Source organism: Globicephala melas, chromosome 1 (genome assembly GCF_963455315.2).
Source record: "Globicephala melas chromosome 1, mGloMel1.2, whole genome shotgun sequence".
NCBI classification, from domain to species: domain Eukaryota; kingdom Metazoa; phylum Chordata; class Mammalia; order Artiodactyla; family Delphinidae; genus Globicephala; species Globicephala melas.
This window is the reverse complement of record NC_083314.1, coordinates 69,846,042-69,870,047: the sequence shown is the minus strand read 5'-3', so window position 1 is coordinate 69,870,047 and position 24,006 is coordinate 69,846,042. Positions and strand designations below refer to the sequence as shown.

At 41.3% G+C, this 24,006-nt stretch overlaps 1 protein-coding gene across 3 annotated transcripts in view; it reads left to right on the top strand.

Annotated features, from left to right (window-relative positions):
- DDR2 (discoidin domain receptor tyrosine kinase 2) overlaps nucleotides 1-24,006 on the top strand; it is a 160,803-nt gene that overhangs the window by 80,347 nt on the left and 56,450 nt on the right. For all 3 annotated transcript variants that reach the window (XM_030847406.3, XM_030847405.2, XM_060297101.1), the window contains exon 3: nucleotides 17,142-17,250. In XM_030847406.3, coding sequence (XP_030703266.1) covers nucleotides 17,169-17,250 — 82 coding nt within the window. In that variant the 5' untranslated portion in view covers nucleotides 17,142-17,168. The remainder of the gene's footprint in view (nucleotides 1-17,141; nucleotides 17,251-24,006) is intronic.

Here is a 24,006-nt window from a genome sequence, read left to right as displayed (position 1 = left end):
ACGTTAAAAAGAATTAATGTTGTGCCCAGCCAAAAAAGGAAAGCAAAGTGCCTTTCAACCCAGAGGTTTATTCGTTTCTGGCTGTTTTAGAAGTGCTTGACCTGTATCATTGCTGAAAATGTTCACTACAGAATATGGTTGCAAAGGGCTAAAAGGTGAACTCCTTGCTTCCTCGTTCAGCTGATCGTTTCAGAGAAGGTGAGGGGTCTCCCTTCTCTTCGTGGCGAGAGCACTGGTGTTAACCCTCATATACAGGAGTCTCTGAATATGTTAAGGGAAAGACACCTAGGTTTCTTTGCTGAAAGGGTAGATGCTGGCTGGTGTCTGGGAATGTGGATCCAAGTGTCTCCCTGGAGTTCCTCCTGCAGGGAACTGGAAGCAGTGTTCATTGGCATCACACCAGATCTCTTCTGAGGTTCAGGAGGGTTTCCTATGGCTGGATGAGATTGAATTTATTCCTGTCCCAGAGGTGCTTCAAGCCCATGTTGATTGGGCCTGTGCAAATTAGTAAGAAGCCTGATAGAGTCACGTGTTCTAAAGAGGCCAGCACGGCCACGGAGCACAAGAATAGGGCAGGCCTGGTGGAAACAGCATGACTGGAACAAGTTCTTGGCCCTCGCGGCTTTGGGTGGCTGGATTGGATGGTCTTGGGGGCGTGTGTGCTCTCTCACGCGGGAGCAGAGCAGCACTCGATCTAGCAGTGTGATCACATCACTGTCCCTCAAGACGTGGCCAGCGCCCTTCTCTCCTCGGCCCCAGGCTGGTTTCTGCTGTGCTGGCTCATAGTTAAGTGCATGAGTCTTTCGTGACCTCTGAATGACTGTCCATAAAGGGTCAAGTCACTTTCTCCAGAGGCAGCATCACTCAGGATGTACCCAGCAAGGTTTAGTGCGCTTGTCAAAGGCGAGGAGTTTGTACTGTTGTTCTTGCCTGTTTTATTACCATTGAAATGACCTGCCAAGCAACTGGCATCCACTGTGTAGGTGTCAGCTGATACAGATATAAGGAGACGGATGGGGGAGGCATGCTTTTTGCCCCTAACTTGCAAATTTATTGAGGATACAAGGCCTGGGCACAGTAAAAATAAAATAGAAATACAAATATACGTGAACATTTGTGAGCCGGGCATTGTTCTAAGTACTTCCTGTGTAATAACTCATTCCATCCTCATGACATTCTACAGGAGCAGGTGCCATTATTGCTCTCATTTTACAGGTGAGGAAACAGAAAAACCAAGGTTCAGGGGTGTGTGTGGCCAGGTCTACATACCTGGTGCAGGAGGAGACAGGATTCAAACCCGGCAAGTCTGGCTATGGCCGTGGTGGCTGAGAAGGGCTGCCTGAAGAGCTAGTCCTACCTCTGGGGTAGGGGCCCAGGTGCAATAGGAAGGGGGGATCCAGTGAGTAAGATGCTGCTTCGGGGTTCACTGCCAAGCCCTCAAGGGAAAGGCATCTCGTACGTTAGTCTTTCAACTCACTTCTGGGTTTAATGAGAGAGCTGTGTCTCTTGCTTACCATTGTTTCCATCTGACCCCTTTACTGTGTGGCCTAAGTTTTCATTCTAGGCTTTGAGGCAATGGACAGATTGGTGATAAGTGAAAACTTGGCAGTGTTCAAAACCCAACACTTACATTTGCAAGGAGGCTGTGCCTTACTTACCCAAGGAGGTTTTTCCAGTTATTTCTTGCCGGGTAATAAATCACCTCACAACTTAGTGGCTTAACACACAACAATCATGTTATTGTTATCATTGCTCATGTTTCTGAGGTGACTGGCCTCAGCTAGGCTGTCTTGCCCGGGGTCTCTCCTGTGGTTGCCCCAGATGGTGGCTGGGACCAGAGTCACCAGAGCCTTCTTCACTCACAAGTGTGAGAGTTTCTTCTGCTGTCTGCAGGGACCTCAGCAACGGTATTGGCCAGAAGACCTACACATGGCTTCTCCACATGGCCTGGCTTCCCTCGCCACATGGCAGTGGGTTTCCAGGGCAAGTCTAAGAGAGAGAGAGAGAGAGAGAGAGAGAGAGAGAGCCCAGTGGATGTGTATCACCTTCTGGGACCTAGCTCTGGAGTTTCACAGCCATCACTTTCACTGTATTCATTTTGTTAGAAGCGAGTCACTCAGTCGAGCTTGTATTCAAGAGAAAGGAAATTAGATCCTAGCTCTCCATGGGAGAGTGTCAGAGAATTTGTGGACAAATTTGAAAACCATCACAGAGGTTTTCCAAATAACTTCACTCTGGTTTAAAGAAATCAGTTACTGAGATGGACAGGGCCTAAAGAAGGTGTGTGAGCTCAGAGTTTAAGGAAAGAAAAACAGGAGGTTGGGCCAGGGAGAGGCGGTGGCACCAGAGAACCAGTGCTAACCTGGGTGACCAGAGGCCTGGCCCTGCCTCTGACCAGCTGTTGACCTTGTGGAGGCCTGTCTGCTTTGGAGGCTGCCCTACCTTCGTCACCTTTAACCACAGAGGACTGAGAAAGATGGGCACTCAGATACCTTCAAGCTTTCGTGGCAGTGGGCCTATACTTTTGAGGACTAACGTCTTCATATCATAACCTCCAAAACCCTCCAACCGTAGGCCCTCCTGCTGACGTCAGTGTGCTCAGTAGTGGTGCAGGCGGCCCTCTGATCACCAGCACATGCATCAGGGCTCCTGAGGGGCCTGGGGTAGAGGGTGGGATGCAGAAAGAAAATGAGAGGGGCTGGGTGGGACAGGTGCCCAAGTGTGGGATAGTGGAAGTCAGGGGTGGGAGTGAAATATCCCCATGAAGAGCCAGGGGCTGCTAGAGCTCAGTGAGGTTAAATGAGCTGCCCAAGGTCTTAGCAGGCCCAGGGATACTGAGCTTCTAACGGACCCTTTTGTGTTTGGAAAATGCCCTGCCTTCACTTTGTATTTACTCTCCTTTCTCCTCCCACTAATCTCATGACGGCATTAGATTTGACGTCACTAGTGCTTATACGATAGAAAGGATAACAGGCAAATGATACCACGCCGTGGATGTTTTGTGGTCCATCCTGCCCCGGCAGGGGGAGTGTCTTCTGTGACAGTGATTTCTTTCAGCGTCCTCTGCTCTTTCTGGATGGCGAGTGAGAGGATGAGATAGCTGTCTGGCTGTTCCCCCCCAACCCTCCACTGCTTTGGCAAAACTCTAGTTGCCTCCAAAGAAGGTGAAAAGAGTGAGGAAAGCAAAGTGCTCTTCTAACAAAGGCAGGAGCAGAGCTTGCTGTTGCATCCTCCTCTGAGCAGTGAAGGTCACCTTGGGTCATCCTTTGTGCTTAAACACTTACAGATTGGGCCAGTCTGGGCCTTTGGCTCAGCACTGAGCAGCTACATTTTGAGAAGCAAGAGATTGGGACTCCCAGAGGAAAGCTGGGAATGAGAAAGACATCAACAAATCCTTGGGAATCAAGATAAAACATGAGGGTGTTTGGTACAGCGATGAGGTGTGTGTGTGTGTGTGTGTGTGTGTGTGTGTGTGTGTGTGTGTGTGTGTGTGTGTGTGTGTGTGTGTGGCTCATCTTCTGCCAAAACCAAGCTCATTTCTGCATATTTGTTTGCTGAGTATTAAATACTCCAAAGATTGCTCTTTCTATTTGTTGAATCTGAAATGAAAAATGACTCAGCAGAGAGGAAAACAAGCCTCGAATGCCCTGAATGGCCTCTGAATGAAAATCTACAGCTGTAAATCACGTGGTTTCTCTTCTCCCCACCAGGTCCTTCAACACACACACAAGCACAAGTACCACACACAGTTGTGCACACACCGCATCTCGGATCGGCTCCAGTCCGACCCAAGTCCCTTTATCTCATTTCCCTTCCCACTCCAGCCTTTCCAGGGCCCTACCCCTTCCTGTAGGAAGATCTGTCCGAGTTTAGGTGGAGGCAGCCTGGCTGCAGCCCACGGCTGATTTTCCAGAAGGGCAGACGCTTCCTATTTGGCCCCTTTCACGGGCTCAGCGTGAAGATCCCTCAGGAAGATCGGAGACTTTTTATTCTTCGACCAAGGGGTGGGCACCTCAGATTGTCTCTAGCTTTCGGACCTGGAAGGATGGATTGTCTGGGGAAAAGGACCGTCTGCCCAGTCAGATGTGCCCTGCTTTGTATAGAAACTGTACTCCTGAAAAGTTGAGTACAAACCGGATTTAGGTATACTGAATCATATTCTGAATTGCTGGAAGGATTTGCTGTCAGAGGAACCCAGTCGTGGATCCCTTTGTGAAGTGAAGAATTATTTTGTAACGTGGAGACTCCCTCAGTGATTTATGAGTTTGGTGCGTAGATGGAACATTATACCGGATGTTATTTTAAATGTATTGTGTGGAAACTTGTTATTCAAAGGTACCCAGCACTGAAGGCTTGTTCAAAGAATTCTGTAATGTGGATAAACATGTCATGATTTATGAGCTTGGCAAGTTCAGACATTTCTTAAAGTGGGATATACCTCCAGCACTGCTTCAGAGAAAGAGGGTGGTTTTTACTAATAATCAGACCTGGGGGAAAAATGAGAGCTCTACTATCTGTAAGTTACAGTCACTTCAAAGGGGCTTGGGAGAAACAAAGAACTGAAACTTTCCGTTTTGTTAAGGCAAGAAATCCAAAGGCTTGCCTGCTTTGCTTGCTCTCCTTATCACTGAGGGGGAATGATGGGGCTGTTCTTCCAAATAAATGCAGTTAACTATTATAGCAACACTTATAAAAGTGTTTCTTTTTATATTTAAGTCTATATCATCTGTCTACCTCTCTATCTATCATGTGTCTATTATCTCTCTCTCTCTCTCTCTCTCTCTCTCTACCATCTATCAGTCCTACAGTAAAAAACAGACACTGTAGTAGGGCGTGTGCTTTGGAGCACAGAAAGCTGTTTCTCCACTAGTACAGAGAGCCTCATACCCTGAGATGTCTGGGTGTCTGAGTTAGGTGAGAGACCTTAGCTTCCTGCTCACCCTTTCTCACTCAGCAGTTCAAAAGTCATTTCAGCACTCATCTCCCAGGGTTCGCAGCTCTATCCTCACTCACTCTCCTATTCGGGCACTAGAGTAGAGCTTATTACTAGGGATGTGGTCTGACTCCCCCCCCCCAGCTTTATTGAGATATAATTGACATATAACGTTGTGTAAGTTTAAGGTGTACAGCATGTTGATTTGATACACTTATATATTGCAAAATGATGATCACCATAGCATTAAGTAACACTTTCATCCTGTCCCATGATTACCATTTCCTTTCTGTAGTAAGAACATTTAAGATCTACGCTTTGGTACAAAATATAGTATCATTAGCTATAATCACTATGCTGTGCATCAGATCCCCAGAACTTATTCATCTTATAACTGGAAGTTTGTACTCTTTGATCAATACCTCTCCATTCCACCCCACACCCAGCCCCTGGCAACCACCACTCTACTTTCTGATTCTCTGAGTTGGGCTTTTTTAGATTCCACATATAAGTGATAGCATAAAGTAGGAAATGGTCTGACTTTTTAAGGCAGTTGGAAAAGAGGAGTTTGTTACTGCCTCAGCTGTGTGTAACCTGGAGCTGCAGGAGACACAGGACTGACCAGGAGCGAGCCCTATCTGTGTGAACTCTCCACAGAATGGGATGGTATCAGGCAGGATGTGCTGATGACTTGCTCTTAAACCGTGATGTGGCCCTGACTGTGTTTCAGAAAGAGGCCTTTGAAGCTCACCCAAGTACAGAAATAACTTGTAAGAAATTTGATTCTAGGTTCTTTTAAAAAAATTCCCGATAATTCCTGGCTGTGGCTGTCACACTCCCATCTGCCTACCCTTCCATTTACTTCCTGGTTTTTCTGATGGCTTTGACCCATAGCCTGTCTAGATCCTGGTGTGGGCAGTCCTGAGATGGAGAGTCAACCATCTCCCGTCGGATCTGGGAGGTCCTGAGTCGTGGCTCCTTTGGAGTCAGTGTGGAGTGTTCATCCAGCTTGGCTAGGGCAGGAGATTTTGACTGTGAAGCGGAAGTGGGGTTTTCATTACACAGGACATATACTCTCTGAGCTACACAGTCATTGACATTCCTTGGAAACTATTGGGCTGTGGGTGAAGTAACACTGGCCGTGGAGTCAGAAGAACTGGAAGAGTTTTAACTCTGTCTCTAGTTTTGTGACCCAGGCAAGTTAGAATTAATCTGATGTTGATGTAGAGAGAAGCAAGACCCCTAATCTTAAATGACTCACAGTCTGGCTTGAAAGACAGACAGAACTGTAATTCAGCGTGATGAGTGGGAACCAGCAGCCAGACCAGGTAAGTCTGCCTAGGTTGTGGGTGAAGTGACTTAGGGACTCACTTTCCTGCTTTGTAAAGGCAGGTGGTAATCTCTCCTTTCAGGCTTATTGTAAGGCTTGATGAGTATGCATTTGTAGGTATGTACTAAGGGGCAGGTGTTCTAAAAAATGAAAGGTATAAGTAGCAACTCTCAAACTTTTTTTCTTTTGCTTCTCTATTTATCTGCAAGATATACTAATCGATAATATCTCTCAATACTGCAAGTGATTCTCAAAATATAAGACAGGTTCACCCAATACCTTGAACCTGTGGGATATGCATGGTTGGTTGGAAAGCACCCTCGAGATTCTGATAGACTGCCCCCAGGAATTTTTTTTTTGTCAGAGAAACCAATGTGAATGACATTAACAGGGAACATATTTTCTTTGTTAAAATCAAAACATCGCAAATAAGGCTAGAGTTTCCCTTTGATCACCATTTCCAATCTCCCCTGCCAAACACTATGATCTCTGAGGGAACTACTATTATCAGCATTTGCCTTCTAGGGTTCCTTGCTCTATCCTCACATACCACCCTATCCGAGCACTATAGTGTGCAGTAGATTAAAGTTTGTTATCAGCATGGTGTTTAACTTTCTAGATCTTTTATGTACATATAAATGTATGTGAATGTGTGTATATATCCATAAAAGTATATAGTGTGCTTCATATAAATCTTGAAACCTGCTTGTTCACCTAAAAACCACGTCATGGGCATCTAACCATGCAATTACATGTGGCTCTAACTCATACTTTTAAGCTATTGCATAGTATTTCATAGCAGGAATATGCCACAGTTTATAGTACTCCCTTATTGATAGAAATTTTTCCAAGTTTTGTTATTTAAAAAAAATATTGTACCCACAGGGTTCAACGGTTCCAATTTCTCCACACTCTTGTCTACACTTATTGTCCTTCATTTTTTTTTCTTTTTTGATAATAGCCATCATGACAGATGTGAGGTGATATCTCATTGTGGTTTTGATTTGTATCTCCTGATGATTAGCAGTGTTGAGCATTTTTTCATATATCTGTTGGCCATTTGTATGTCTTCTTTGGAGAAATGTCCATTCAAGTCCTTAGCCCATTTTAAGGAATTTTATTAGGTTTTTTGGTTTTGTTTTTTTGTTTGTGTGGGTGTTTCCTTTTTTTCTTTTTTGCTATTGAGTTATATGAGTTCCTTGTATATTTTGGATATTAATCACTTATTATATTGTTTGCAAACATTTTCTCCTTTTCTGTATGTTGCCTTTTCATGCTGTTGATAGTTTGCTCTGCAAAAGCTTTTTGGTTTGAGGTAGTTTCACTTGTTTATTTTTGTTTGTGCTGCCAGAACTTTTGGAGTCATATCAATGTAGTCATTTCCAAGGCCACCATTGTGAAGTTTTTCCTCTGTGTTTTCTTCTAGAAGTTTAACGTTTCAGGTCTTACATTTAAGTCTTTAATTCACTTTGAGTTGATTTTTGTGTATGGTGTAAGATAAGGGTTCAATTTCATTCTTTTGCATGTGGGTACCTAGTTTTCTTAATACAATTTATTTAAGAGTCTCATTTTTCCCCATTATATATTTTTGGCATCCTTCTTGAAGATGAGTTGGCCACAACCTCTATGGAAAACAGTATGGAGATTCCTCAAAAATTTAATATAGAACTACCACATGACCCAGCAATCCCACTTCTGGGTATTTATCCAAGATAGTTAAAATCAGGATCTTGAAGAAATATTAGCACTCCCATGTTCATTGTAGCATTATTCACAATAGTCAATATGTGGAAATAAACTAAATGTTGACAAATGAATGGAAAAAGAAAATGTGGCTTCTACATACAATGGAATATTATTTAGCCTTAAAAAAGCATACTTTGCAATATGCAACAACATGGATGAAACTTGAGGACATTATGTTAAGGGAAATAAGTCAGTCACAGAAAGACAAATAGTACATGATACCAATTATGTCAAATTCATAGAATTAATGAGGGGAACTGTGGTTGCCAGGGGCAACTGTGGTTGCCAGGAGGAAATGGAGAGTTAATCAACAGGCAGAAAGTTTCAATTAAGCAAGTTGAGTAGGTTCCGGAGATCTGACGTACAACATTATACCGATAGTCAACAATAATGTGTTGCACACTTAAAAATTTGTTGAGGCATGAATGGATTAAATGCGCCAACCAAAAGACACAGGGTTGTTGAATGGATACAAAAACAGGACCCATATATATGCTGTCTACAAGAGACCCACTTCAGACCTAGGGACACACACAGACTGAAAGTGAGGGGATGGAAAAAGATATTCCATGCAAATGGAAATCAAAAAAAGCTGGAGTAGCAATACTCATATCAGATAAAATAGACTTTAAAATAAAGAATGTTACAAGAGACAAGGAAGGACACTACATAATGATCAAGGGATCAATCCAAGAAGACGATATAACAATTATAAATATATATGCACCCAACATAGGAGCACCTCAATACATAAGGCAACTGCTAACAGCTTTAAAAGAGGAAATTGACAGTAACACAATAATAGTGGGGGACTTTAACACCTCACTTCCACCAATGGACAGATCATCCAGACAGAAAAATTAAAACGGATACACAAGCTTTAAATGACACAATAGAGCAGACAGATTTAATTGATATTTATAGGACATTCCACCCAAAAGTGGCAGAATACACTTTCTTCTCAAGTGCACACGGAACATTCTCCAGGATAGATCACATCTTGGGTCACAAATCAAGCCTCAGTAAATTTAAGAAAATTGAAATCATATAAAGCATTTTTTCTGACCACAGCGCTGTGAGATTAGAAATGAATTACAGGGAAAAAAACGTAAAAAACACAAACACATGGAGGCTAAACAATACGTTACTAAATAACCAAGAGATCACTGAAGAAATCAAAGAGGAAATCAAAAAATACCTACAGACAAATGACAATGAAAACACGACGATCCAAACCTATGGGATGCAGCAAAAGCAGTTCTAAGAGGGAAGTTTATAGCTATACAAGCCTACCTCAAGAAACAAGAAAAATCTCAAATAAACAATCTAAACTTACACTTAAAGGAACTAGAGAAAGAAGAACAAACGAAACCCAAAGTTAGCAGAAGGAAAGAAATCATAAAGGTCAGAGCAGAAATAAATGAAATTGAAACAAAGAAAACAATAGCAAAGATCAATACAACTAAAAGCTGGTTCTTTGAGAAGATAAACAAAATGGATAAGCCATTAGCCAGATTCATCAAGAAAAAGAGGGAGAGGACTCAAATCAATAAAATTAGAAATGAAAAAGGAGACGTTAAAACAGACACCGCAGAAATACAAAACATCCTAAGAGACTACTACAAGCAACCCTATGCCAATGAAATGGGCAACCTGGAAGAAATGGACAAATTCTTAGAAAGGTATAACCTTCCAAGACTGAACCAGGAAGAAATAGAAAACATGAACAGACCAATAACAAGTAATGAAATTGAAACTGTGATTAAGACAACCCTCAGAATGGGAGAAAATATTTGCAAATGAAGCAACCGACAAAGGATTAATCTCCAAAATTTACAAGCAGCTCATGCAGCTCAATAACAAGAAAACAAACAACCCAATCCAAAAATGGGCAGAAGACCTAAATAGACATTTCTCCAAAGAAGATATACAGACTGCCAACAAACACATGAAAGAATGCTCAACATCATTAATCATTAGAGAAATGCAAATCAAAACTACAATGAGATATCATCTCACACCAGTCAGAATGGCCATCATCAAAAAATCTAGAAACAAAAAATGCTGGAGAGGGTGTGGAGAAAAGGGAACACTCTTGCACTGCTGGTGGGAATGTGAATTGGTTCAGCCACTATGGAGAACAGTATGGAGGTTCCTTAAAAAACTACAAATAGAACTACCATATGACCCAGCAATCCCACTACTGGGCGTATACCCTGAGAAAACCAAAATTCAAAAAGAGTCATGTACCAAAATGTTCATTGCAGCTCTATTTACAATAGCCCGGAGATGGAAACAACCTAAGTGCCCGTCATCGGATGAATGGATAAAGAAGATGTGGCACATATATACAATGGAATAGTACTCAGCCATAAAAAGAAACGAAATTGAGCTATTTGTAATGAGGTGGATAGACCTAGAGTCTGTCATACAGAGTGAAGTAAGTCAGAAAGAAAAAGACAAATACTGTATGCTAACACATATATATGGAATTTAAGAAAAAAAATGTCATGAAGAACCTAGGGGTAAAGCAGGAATAAAGACGCAGACCTCCTAGAGAACGGACATGAGGTTATGGGGAGGGGGAAGGGTGAGCTGTGACAGGGCGAGAGAGAGTCATGGGCATATACACACTAACAAACGTAGTAAGGTAGATAGCTAGTGGGAAGCAGCCGCATGGCACAGGGATATTGGCTCGGTGCTTTGTGACAGCCTGGAGGGGTGGGATAGGGAGGGTGGGAGGGAGGGAGACGCAACAGGGAAGACATATGGGAACATATGTTTATGTATGACTGATTCACTTTGTTATAAAGCAGAAACTAACACACCATTGTAAAGCAATTACACCCCAATAAAGATGTTAAAAAAAAAAAAATCTTCCAACAAACAAAAGTCCAGGACCAGATGGCTTCACAGGTGAACTCTACCAAAATTTAGAGAAGAGCTAACACCCATCCTTCTCAAACTCTTCCAAAAAATTGCAGGGGAAGGAACACTCCTAAACTCATTCTGTGAGGCCACCGTCACCCTGATACGAAAACCAGACAAAGATACTACCAAAAATGAAAACTACAGACCAATATCACTGATAAATATAGATGCAAAAATCCTCAACAAAATACCAGCAAACAGAGTCCAACAACACATTAAAAGGATCATACACCATGATCAAGTAGGATTTATCCCAGGGATGCAAGGATTCTTCAATATACGCAAATCAATCAATGTGATACACTATATTAACAAATTGAAGAATAAAACCATATGATCATCTCAATAGATGCAGAAAAGGCTTTTGACAAAATTCGACACCAATTTATGATAAAAACTCTGCAGAAAGTGGGCATAGAGGGAACCTCCCTCAACATAATAAAGGCCATATACGATAAACCCACAGCAAACATCATTCTCAATGCTAAAAAACTGAAAGCATTTCCTCTAAGATCAGGAACAAGACAAGGAGGTCCACTCTCACCACTATTATTCCACATAGTTTTGGAAGTCCTAGCCATGGAAATCAGAGAAGAAAAAGAAATAAAAGGAATACAAATTGGAAAAGAAGAAGTAAAACTGTCACTGTTTGCAGATGACATGATACTATATAAAGGGAATCCTAAAGATGCCACCAGAAAACTACTAGAGGTAATCAATGAATTTGGTAAAGTTGCAGGATAGAAAATTAATGCACAGAAATCTCTTGCATTCCTATATACTAATGATAAAAAATCTGAAAGAGAAATTAAGGAAACATTCCCATTCACCAATGCAACAAAAAGAATAAAATACCTAGGAATAAACCTACCTATGGAAACAAAAGACCTGTATGCAGAAAACTATAAGACACTGATGAAAGAAATTAAAGATGATACAAATAGATGGAGAGATATACCATGTTCTTGGATTGGAAGAGTCAACATTTTGAAAATGACTATACTACCCAATGCAATCTACAGATTCAATGCATTCCCTATCAAATTACCAATGGCATTTTTTACAGAACTAGAACAAAAATCTTAAAATTTGTATGGAGACACAAAAGACCCCAAATAGCCAAAGCAGTCTTGAGGGAATAAAACGGAGCTGGAGGAATCAGACTCCCTGACTTCAGACTGTACTACAAAGCTACAGTAATGAAGACAATATGGTACTGGAATAAAAACAGAAACATAGATCAATGGAACAGGATAGAAAGCCCAGAGATAAACCCACACACCTATGGTCAACTAATCGATGACAAAGGAGGCAAGGATATACAATGGAGAAAAGACAGTCTCTTCAATAAGTGGTGCTGGGAAAACTGGACAGCTACATATAAAAGAATGAAATTAGAACACTCTGTAACACCATACACAAAAATAAACTCAAAATGGATTAGAGACCTAAATGTAAGACTGGACACTATAAAACTCTTAGAGGAAACATAGGAAGAACACTCTTTGACATAAATCACAGCAAGATCTTTTTTTGATCCACCTTCTAGAGTAATGGAAATAAAAACATAAATAAACAAATGGGACCTAATGAAACTTAAAAGCTTTTGCACAGCAAAGGCAACCATAAACAAGATGAAAAGACAACCCTCAGAATGGGAGAAAATATTTGCAAATGAATCAAAGGACAAAGGATTAATCTCCAAAATAGATACACAGCTCATGCAGCTTAATATTAAAAAAACAAACAACCCAATCCAAAAATGGGCAGAAGACCTAAATAAACTTTTCTCTACAGATAGCCAAGAAGCACATGAAAAGCTGCTCAATGTCACTAATTATTAGAGAAATGCAAATCAATACTAAAATTAGGTATCACCTCATACCAGTCAGAATGGGCATCATCAGAAAACCTACAAACAACAAATGCTGGAGAGGGTGTGGAGAAAAGGGAACCCTCTTGCACTGTTGGTGGGAATGTAAATTGATACAGACACTATGGAGAACAGTATGGAGGTTCCTTAAAAAACTAAAAATAGAATTACCATATGACCCAGCAATCCCACTACTGGGCATATACCCAGAGAAAACCTAATTCAAAAAGACACATGCACCCCAATATTCATTGCAACGCTATTTACAATAGCCAGGTCATGGAAGCATCCTAAATGCCCATCAACAGATGAATGGATAAAGAAGATGTGGCACATATACACAATGGAATATTACCCAGCCATAAAAAGAAACGAAATTGAGTTATTTGTAGTGAAGTGGATGGACCTAAAGTCTGTCATACAGAGTGAAGTAAGTCAGAAAGAGAAAAACAAATACCGTATGCTAACATATATATATGGAATCTAAGAAAAAGAAAAAGGTTCTGATGAACCTAGGGGCAGGACGGGAATAAAGACACAGACCTACTAGAGAATGGTCTTGAGGATATGGGGAGGGGGAAGGGTAAACTGGGACAAAGCGAGAGAGAGGCATGGGCATATATACACTACCAAACGTAAAATAGATAGCTAGTGGGAAGCAGCCGCATAGCACAGGGAGATCAGCTCAGTGCTTTGTGACTACCTAGAGGGGTGGGATAAGGAGGGTGGGAGGGAGACGCAAGAGGGAAGAGATATGGGGATATACGTATATGTATAGCTGATTCACTTTGTTATAAAGCAGAAACTAACACACCATTGTAAAGCAATTATACTCCAATAAAGATGTTAAAAAAATAAAAGGAGAGTGTAGTATAATGACAAACAAAGACAGAAACAAAATAAACAACAACAAAAGGACCTAAGTGGATTTTAGAGTAATACCAACCCTGGGTTCATGTATGAGTTTTGGTGCCTATCAGCTGTGTAACCAGATCAGTTTTAACCTCTTCCTCCTCAATTACCTTACTGATGAAAACAAACCTCATTGGGTTACTGTGAATATTACATGAGATAGCCCTTGGCACGTGTTAGATATCCATGGTATAGTTATAGTACTCCTAGGTTTGTTAATGGTTCTTTTGTGTTTGTTAGCTGCTGGACACCCTAATTTTAAGCAAACAAACAGAAATAATCACTGGTATTGGAGATTCACAGCCTGCAACCAAGTAAGAGTTTCCAAAAGGAAATTCAGTCAACACTTTTTGAGCAACTTGTGAATCCTTAGTTCAGTTAAAAACTGTTTTTGAGCACCTCCTTTGTACGAGATATAATGTATTCTTTTGGAGATACAAGAATGAGTCATTTTGAAGCTAATGATTAAATGGGTAATTTTATAACCATGTTACGGAGGATCTAATAGAAGCAAATTCAGTGTGTGAAGGGAATGAGGTGTAGGAGACAGTCCTTAAAGAAGGAACCACTGGGGAAGGTCATGGAGGGGAGAAAGTAATGGCCAAGAACCCACAAAGAAGGTGTCATGAAAGAGAATTGTAGCACTCTTCTTCAAAAGGCTGCTAAGAGAGGGTGGTTACCCAAGGCAGTGCTCGCAAGGCTGAATGGCTGCTCACAAGGAGCTCAGATCTTTGTAGAAGGACATCCTGGATCATGGTCATGGGTTAGTGCTAGACTACAGCCAAGATCAATGTCTCCAAGGTCTGCCCGTGTGTTTCTTTTCTGGGCATGTTTGTTTGTGGACTCATTTATAGAAACGCAGTGTTCCTGCTGCTGGCAGTGTGTAGGCACTGAGACATATTTTATCTCTCCAAATCAATGCCATGAAACTATGGTCATCACCCTTTTGTGGTCTGTGGGTCACTTGCCCCTGCCCCCTACCGTGATGCCACTTTAGTCTTTTGTATTTGATTAGTTTCTGGCTCTATCCTCTTCAGGCAGAACTATCTGAATACCTATTTTTTTTTCTTACCATTTTGGGTGGGTCAGAGTTCTACTACCTAGAAAACATCATAGAAAGCTCCTGTTTCCTCAAAAAAGTGTCTTAGCTATGTCATCCTATTATTTACTCTATTCCCATTATTGCCCATTAAAATCTTATTCATCCTTCAAGAATCTGATCAGATGCTGATTTCATCATGAAACCTTCTCTGATCACTCAAGCTTAAAGGGATTTTGTCTCCCTTTATAATTTTGTTTTACATATTTTTCCTAACAGTGGATCCAGTGTTTGTTGACTATTAGTGTTACCTGGAAGAGAGTTTCTTTTTTAAATAAACTTTATTCTTGAACAGTTTTATATTTACAGAATCATTGCAAAGATGGTACATAGATTTCCTATTTACCCACTACCTAAGTTCCCCTATTATTAACATCTTACATTAGTGTAGTACATATGTCATAGTTAGTGAACCAATATTGACACATCATTATTAACTAAAGTCTCTACTTTATTCAGATTTCCTCAGTTTTCCCCAAATGTCCTTTTTCTGTTCCAGGATCCCATCCAGGATGTCACATTACCTTTAGTCGTCCTGTCTTCTTTGGCTCCCTTAGCTGTGTCGGTTTCCCAGACTTTCTAGTCTTGGGTGACCATGACAGTTTTGAGGATTATGTATCAGGAATTTTGTAGAATTTCCCTTAATTGGGATTTGTCTGATGTGTTTCTCATGATTAGGCTGGAGTAATGGGGTTTTGGGAAAAAGACCACAGAGGCTAAGTGCCATTCACATCACATCGTATCAAGGATACATACTATCAGTGTGACTTAACAAAGTTGATGCTAACCTTGATCACCTGGCTTGAGGTAGTGTTTGTCATGTTTCTCTACTGAAAAATTACCTTCTCCATTTCGATACTGTACTCTGAAGAAAGTCACTGTGTGCAGCCCACACTTAAGGAGTCGGGGGTGGGGAAGTGAGAGGGGTGGTTATGCACCACCTCTTTAAGAGTAGAGAGTATCTACATAATTATTTAGAATTCTTTTGCATGAGAAATTTGTCTATTCTCCTCCATTTGTTTATTCAATCATTTATTTATATCAACATGGACTTGTAAATATTTATTTTATATCTTGAGTTATAATCCAATACTACTTGACTCATTTTGTTGCTTAAGTTGTTCCAGCTTTGGCCACTGGGAACTCTTTCTGTTGGCTCCATGTTCCTTTGCCATAAACCCATCATTTTTTTTTTTTTTTTTGCGGTACGCGGGCCTCTCACTGTTGTGGCCTCTCCCGTTGCGGAGCACAGGCTCCGGACGCGCAGGCTCAGCAGCCATGGCTCACGGGCCCAGCCGCTCCATGGCATGTGGGATCTTCCCGGACCGGGGCACGAACCTGTGTCCCCTGCATCGGCAGGCGGACTCTCAACCACTGCGCCACCAGGGAAGCCCTCCCCATCATTTTTGTGTATGCTTTCTCAACTTGGGGCACTAAAAGATTCTGCAGGCTCATCTGGCACTAAAATATTCTCCAAGATCATCATATTTCCTGCCCCAGTCCTGGAATTAGCAGTTTCTCCAAGGGAACCCTGGTTCCTTTTATTGGAGAATGGTATTAGAAATCAAGATCTGGGTACTAGGTTTGCTCGTTGCTATTGGGGTATCATTGTTTCTAGGCCCTCTTAGCTTATATAGCAAGGAGATAGATATATGTGTGTGTGTGCTAACCTATGTGTACACGTATCTATAAATATTTCCATATGTGACCATCTATATCTCTATTAAGCTAAACGTGAGTTCATGCTGATGTCTCAACTCTAATCCACTAATAACATGGATTATTCTGGGGGAGCTTAAAAATACAGAATTTCAGGTACCATTCTAGAGCTAATAATTCTAGAGCTAAAAAGGATAAATATTGACCTTACATCTTTTGAAAGGCAAACACATTAACGTCATTGAATGTTTTTCTTGATTTAATACTGGAATCAATATTAAAATTATGAAAAAACATTGTAAATGTAAGTTTTACTTTATCACCATTCACAATTTGGGTAAGTATTTATCTTACTAAAACGTTGTTACCCACCTACAGTTTGGCTAATTTTAATTCCATGAGTATATGATCTAATAGAGTTTGAAAATTCTTATATTACATAACTATTGAATGTCCCAGAGTTTGAAAATTCTTATAGTATGTGACTATTGAATGTCCCATTCAAGTATTAAACTCCATGATTTAAAGTTCTGAATATAGAAATAAACACTGTAAGAACACAAAGATGCAAGTTGTGTTCATTCATGTTGAAAGTATCTGCCTCACTCATTTCCTCTTCTTCTCTTTCTTGTTTTCTTGCATTTTTGGTGGGCTGCAGGCTCCAGTTCCAACACCATCTTCTGAGATGATCCTGATTCCCAGAATGCCCTTGGTGCTGCTCCTGCTGCTGCCTATCTTGAGTTCTGCAAAAGCTCAGGTTAACCCAGGTAACACAGCCATTGCTCAGCCCCACGCTGGAAGACAGCTGAACACTCAAGCCCATCAAGGTTCATCTTGGGAAAGGCACTGCTAAGGGGCCCAAAAGGTCATTCCTCCCTCCCTTTTTTTCCCTCCATGGTGAAACCTGGCCATAGCAGGAACAGAAATTACTATACTCTCTCTATGACATATTGTGAAAGGGCTTCTTATATGGAGTAGGGTAGAATAAAAGGAAAATGTTTAAAAATGGGAGGTGGAAGAAACAAACATTTGCTTCTGCATTTTCTGGGACACCGAAGGAGAGAATTTTTAGATGCCTTGGAGAAATTCTGCAGGTTGGTTTTCTAGTTATGTTTGGCTGTCCGAGGCCTGTATTTTACTTGGATGTCATGTTATGTTTTGGGGACCCTGGTCTTGTAGGATCTCAGGCAGTTTCTCTTTCCTACAGGGTGTGGCCATGCTCAAAAATAGGTATGTTAGTCCCCTTCCCCCAATTTTTTAAATTACATGTGTATTTTAACTTTAAATTGAAGTATACAGTTGTATCACTTGTCTATTACCATAGTAATGCCGCTTAACAACTTATGCAAAACTGGTGATTTAGTCTGGTCTTTGTTGGACTATTCTTCTTGTCTCTTTTGGATTCATGCACATATCTCGGAGTAAGCTGGTTATTGGCTCATTGAGGATGGCCTTGGCTCTGACAACTGGGGCAACTTTGCTGTGCTCTCTTCCAGCAGATTAGTATAGATATGTTTTAATGGAAATTGCACAGCAGTGAGAGCAGAAAGGGAAACATGCAACATGTTTCAAGCCAGTGCTTGAGTCATGTTCTCTGAGATATCATTGTCCAAAGCAAGTCACATGGCCAAGCCCAGAGTCAGAGTGGGAGAGCACAAAAAAATTACACAGGGAAGGTCTGAATACCTTCAGGGAAGGGAAGGGTGAAGGGTTGAAGTCATTTTTTTCATCTTGCCACAAATATAAATATAGGAAAGTAGATATAGCATAAGTGCTCAATTTGATGAATTTTACAAACTGAGCACATCGATCTAAGCAGTATCCAGATTAAGAAACAGAACTGTACCAGCACTTCAGAAGCTCTCCTCACACTCTCTTTCAGTCACTTTTCCCCACCCTCCCCCCAAGGGTAGTCATTATTTTGTTTTCTAACAACATAAATTCATTCTTCCTGGTTTTGTACTTTGTTTAAGTGGAGTCATCTTTTGTGTCTGGCTTCTTTCATTCAATATTTTGTTCATGACATTCATCCATATCATTGCATGCAGTTGGTGACTGTCTCCATTGTTGTATATTATTATTTTATTTGAATATTTTATTTATTCAGTCTACTGTGGATGGGAATTTGGATCATTTCCAGTTTGAGCTCATTATGAATAAAGCTCCTATAACCCTTCTTGTAAAGGTCTTTTGATAGAGGTATATACTCAAGTCAAAAGACTTGACTTGAGTATATACCTAGAGTATATACCTAGAAGTGGCTTATAGTTTCATATAATCTGTTTTTCTACGTGTGGCCAAAGAGTTTTCCAAAGTGATTTTACCAATATGCCACCCCATGGCAGTGTATGAGCGTTCCAGTGGCTTCATTCTGTATTTGGATTCCTGAGGGCATTTTCATTTCCTCTTCTTCATATAGCATGAGTGTACATTTGTGAAATGCTCACCTTATTGCTTTCTTATAATAAGCTTAGTTGGTGTATCCCAGATCTGAACTTTGACACCATTCTTTCATTTTTCTGCTTTGTATTCCTCTCACCTAGTTGAAGTCTGGTTGCCTCCTACTACATTTACCAAGCCCAGTGTCATTCTCCCTGCTTTGGTCTCCAAGGAAGAGTTGCTGTGAATGCACAGAATGGTAGGATGTTTTGGTGCTTGGCACACTCACAGAGACTGGTGTGACATGAGGCTATTTCAATGACTAAACCAAAAGAGCTAGCCATCTGTGTTTGACAACATCGCTGTAGCCCTGGAACAGAAAACAGGCTGTTTGAAGACAGCAAGCAGTTATCTTTAAAACGTTTTCCCCCATTCCTGGCATCAGCTATTCCTGCTGGCTCTCTCTGCCAAGGAAAAAGAAATAAAGGTCTTGACTTGCAAAGAACTTTATAGGAACATGGAATATTTGAGGTATGCTGAGGGGATAATACTTCCCTCTACCATTTCTTGTATTTTACCAGGTTAAGCTGGAGACAAGCAATGGGAAGCAGTGAGTCTAGTCACAAAGCTTGGGGCTCATGGAGGCTTAGGGCTCGCACACACTGATGAGCTCAGAGTAGGTACACAATAAATGCATGTTGATTTAAGGATGACTTTTCAGAAGTCCTTATTGGTGTCACCGAAGGACTGAAAGTAATAGAGTAAATTCTTGGCCAGTTAGATTTTCCCCACAGGCTGGCCATTTGGTATAAATAGATGAAATGTTGGAGTTAAGTTAGGAGAATAGGGTAGTAAACAAATCTTATATACAATCTATTGTTAAATATTGAAATATGTTTTAATGGATTATTAAGTGTAAATATTGTTTGGCAAATAGTAACTGAGCTAAGTATTAAATTCAATTAATATATAAAGTCTAAAAAAAACACTGATTTAAGTTCATTTTGAAGATTTCACCATGGCCATTGGTCAGTGAGCCTTCTGTCTTAGTATGACTTATTCATAATAAGGATATTGAATATTTAAAAATATCAATCTAGACAAAGAAGCAGAAGCCAACAGACGGTGAATAATGTTGCTGTTTAGAGAAATTCTCTACAATTGAGATCACAAGTGTCCTGCAGTTGCCACCCCCATGGAGGCTGCAGAGTAGTGCTAGTGTGATACAGGTCAAGGCATGAGGGCAGTTGGGCTGGTGGCTCACTGCTCTGAAGCACTGGAGTTTTGACAGTGGTAGCAAAGCAGGTAGTGGGTCAGGTGATGTTAGTAGCATTTCCAGTAGTGGCAGTGTTGAAATTGGTATTGTCACCACGGGCTGCTGTGGAAGGTTTGCAAGTCCATATGGGAAATACTGATGTACAGGTGTGTGTACATAGTCTTGAAGTGTGAAAAGTGTGCCTAGCTCTCTTCTAGCTGCAACAGTGCATCAGGGATTGGGACCTACTGACTGTCAGTTCAAGGAGGAAGTCATTGGAAAAGTTTGAGGCAGTTCCCTCTGTCAACATCTTGTCTCAGGAGAATCATTTAGCTATTGACATCTGCATCAAAGAATCATACCGACAATTTCTGAACAACATTTCTACAAATAATTAAATGATTTGGATATTATTAGAATATTCTAATGAATGATTTGTAGTTCATTTGGAAAATAATATTTAACTCACTTAGAAAATTATTTTGAGAACAATCTTAGTTACAATCTGGCTTTGTTTTTTTTTTAATTGAAGTGTAGTTGCTATACAATATTATAGGTGTACAATGTAGTGATTCACAACTTTTTAAGGTTATACTCCATTTATAGTTATTATAAAATAGTGGCTATATTCCCCATTTTGCACAGTATATCCTTGTAGCTTGTTTTATACCTAATAGTTTGCACCTTTTAATCCCCTACTCTCCTCTCTGGTATTGCCCCTCCCCCCTTCTCTGTCCCCTCTGGTAACCACTAGTTTGTTCTCTATATCTGTGAGTCTGCTTCTTTCTTGTTATATTCACTAGTTTGTTGTATTTTTTAGATTCCACATATCAATGATATCATACAGTATTTGTCTTTGTCTGACTTATTTCACTTAGCATAATGCCCTCCAGTTCCATTCATGTTGGTGAAATGGCAAAATTTCATTATTTTTTATGGTTGAGTAGTATTCCACTGTATATATACACCACATCTTCTTGATCCATTCATTTGTTGAAAGACATTTAGGTTGCTTCCTTGGCTTGGTCTTAAATTAGTTGCATAACACTACTAAGTCATTATATTTTTCTTTGTACTTTCTTAATCCTTTCACCAGTAGTAAAATGAAGTTGGATTAGATAGTGTATGAGATCCTTTGTCACAAACCTACTATGACTTAGTGGTATGGGGACTTTACTGCCCATATTGGAAGACATTGCTAGGCTTTGGGCTTGGAAACAGGGTCCCTGAACTTGCATGGCTATTCTTTGTAAGAAAGACCATTTGTCCCCAGCTCCCTGCCACTTCCCAGGCTCAAGGATCTAAAGTCTGAACTTCAGAAGAATCTTGCCTTTAAGGCTAAGCACATAGGAGATAGCTGATGAATATTTTTACAATTTAAATCCTAAAATGCTCCCTAGTGAGAGGTTGAGTCCAGAAACCCCGCCCCAGCCTAACCTGCAGGAGCTTCATAGTACTAGAAGCCACCTTCTCTAGGGAATCTTTTTCTCTAGAGGTGGGTCCAAGAGGAAACCTTTTAGACAGAAGAAATAGCACAAGCAATGGCTGGGAGGGAGAGAGAGTACACATGCAGGGTGATGAGCAAAGGACCCAATAGGGCAGTTTTCCATCCTCCGGTAGGGTCCGTGGGTCAAGAACCCTCTTTCTTAACTTGGGCTGCGGCTACTGGACTTAATAGGAGAGCCAAGGCTACCTCCATGGGAAATGGACACCTCTAGACTCCACAATGAAGGACAAGAATACTCCTGGCTATCGAAGTCGTTTGATCAGTCACCAGGGTCAGGGTCCTTCAGAATGTATAAAACCGGTGTTTCAGTGGACATTAAGGGTCCAGAACCTTGTGGAGTTCCAGGTAGGAGGAAGTAATAGAAGTAACCTGGTTATTCTGAAAACCTAGTCCTGAAAACCTGAAGTCCTGAGGACTTACTCAGCCAACTAGATCACTGCTGTATGTGAAGAGCATGGGGCAATTGTCCCTACAATCCTGACTTGGCTTGTGACAACTACTTGTGGTTGGAAAAGGGAGAAACACCTCTTCTCTCCAACGGGCAACCCAGGCATTTAGGATCCATGGTACAGAGCCAGGGCAGGGCAGTGCTGGGACTTCCCATTTCCATCCTGGATTTTCCCCTCATAGGAAGCAGGCAACTTGCTAGCAGTTCAGAGCTCTGAGGTGGGGCAGTCCTCCTTTGGTATCTAGAATGTTCCCACTTTGAAAGGAGGAACAAAGACATTAAGGGTTTGAGATTCAGAGAGGAGTTCTCCTACTGGCTCCAAATTGGTTTTCGGTTCATCCCTGTGGTTTTATTCTTTCCAGCATCAGTCCTGCATTCAGTGAGTTCTTAGGGCCTAGGGACCTAGAATCCTGGGCTATTCATGCTGCAATGAACCTTAGAGATATTTAAGTCCTTCCTTCTCCTTTTACAGATAAAGGAACTGGGCGTCAAAGGGGGTGAATGATTTTTCCATGACTACATACATAGCTAATGGCAAAGCAGGGACCCCCAGCTCCTGTCTCCCAGCCCCAGGTTTCTTCCACCAGACTACCCACTCCTCTGGGAGCCATTTGAGGAAATGATCTTTCTCTAATTATCATGTATAGCTGGGCAGCCTCATGGTTTCCTTTCTGTGACTTCTGATGTACATTTATGGGGGTGAGAGGTAATTTGGGTTTGAGGGACAGCCTGAAGCCAAGGAATAGGGTAAGACAACAGGGTCCTATAGAGGTCACACTTGGAACCTCGCTCTTGTTAGCACACTCAGCAAGCAAGGCTAGAGCTAGAAGCCCTTCAGGACCAACTCACCCTTGCAAAGAAACCAAAGTACTGGAGATGCTATGGTGCTTTCCGCACAGAGTTGTCCCCTTCTCCCCACTCCCTCGTCTCCCACCAAGGCTGATACCTGCTACATTACCAACACACGTTTCCATACTGAAAAATCATTTCTGTTTCCCAGGGTTCTCATTATTCATTTTCTCCAGAGATGTGCTGAGAGGGTTTATGGGGCCTCAACTGTTAATCAGAATGTGGTGCTAGTTCCAGGTTTCTGAAACCAGGCCTGAGGTGCTAAGGCTGTGTGTTTGTACGTATGTGTACGTGTGTACTTCATATGGCTTGAGCAGGGCCCTGGGAAGCCACCTCCTGGGTTGAATTTCTCGTAAGTGAACAATGCTAGCTGCTGCCCAGATTGGCTCTTTCTTGCTTGTATGTTTGTTTGTCGAGTCTAGCCTCAGGGTGGCCTTTGGTATCCTTCCTGCCAGTAAAAAGATCTCTCTCTGGGGATAACAGGAACTCATTTGCCTCTTAAGCACTCTTAGTTGTGCCAAATGGGGGAAAAGAGAATGCAAATTTTGAAGAAGAATACCAACTAATATTTAATGAGCACTTAATATATTCCTGGTACCATTCTAAGTGGCGTCAACAAATATAATCTTCACAATCATCTTATGAAGTAGGTGGTATTGTTATTCCAGTTTCACCGAGGGGAAATTGAGGCCCAGGAACATTAGGTAACTCAAGATTATAGACCTAGCCAAGTGGCAGAGCTGGGTTGTGATCCTCCTCCGGGGAGCACATTCTTGACCTCTGTGCTCTACTGCCTCCTGGAGTGTTAGACTCATTTTATGTTTGTGCTACCCAATCACATCAAGTCTCCAATGTCAGGCTGGCTGAGATGGTGAAGGTATGAGAGTGACCCAGAGATAAAGGAATTTGCCAGTCTCAGTGAAAAAAGGAAGGGAGAGCACTGAGCTCAAGTAAAGGCACAGAGCCACAAATAGCAAAAACAAGAGAGTGGAGGTGGTTGTCACTGAGGGGTCATAGGGCAAAGATGAGGTCAAGGTGTTGCCAAAAACAGGAACCACATGATTTTGGGATCCTCGGTATGTGAC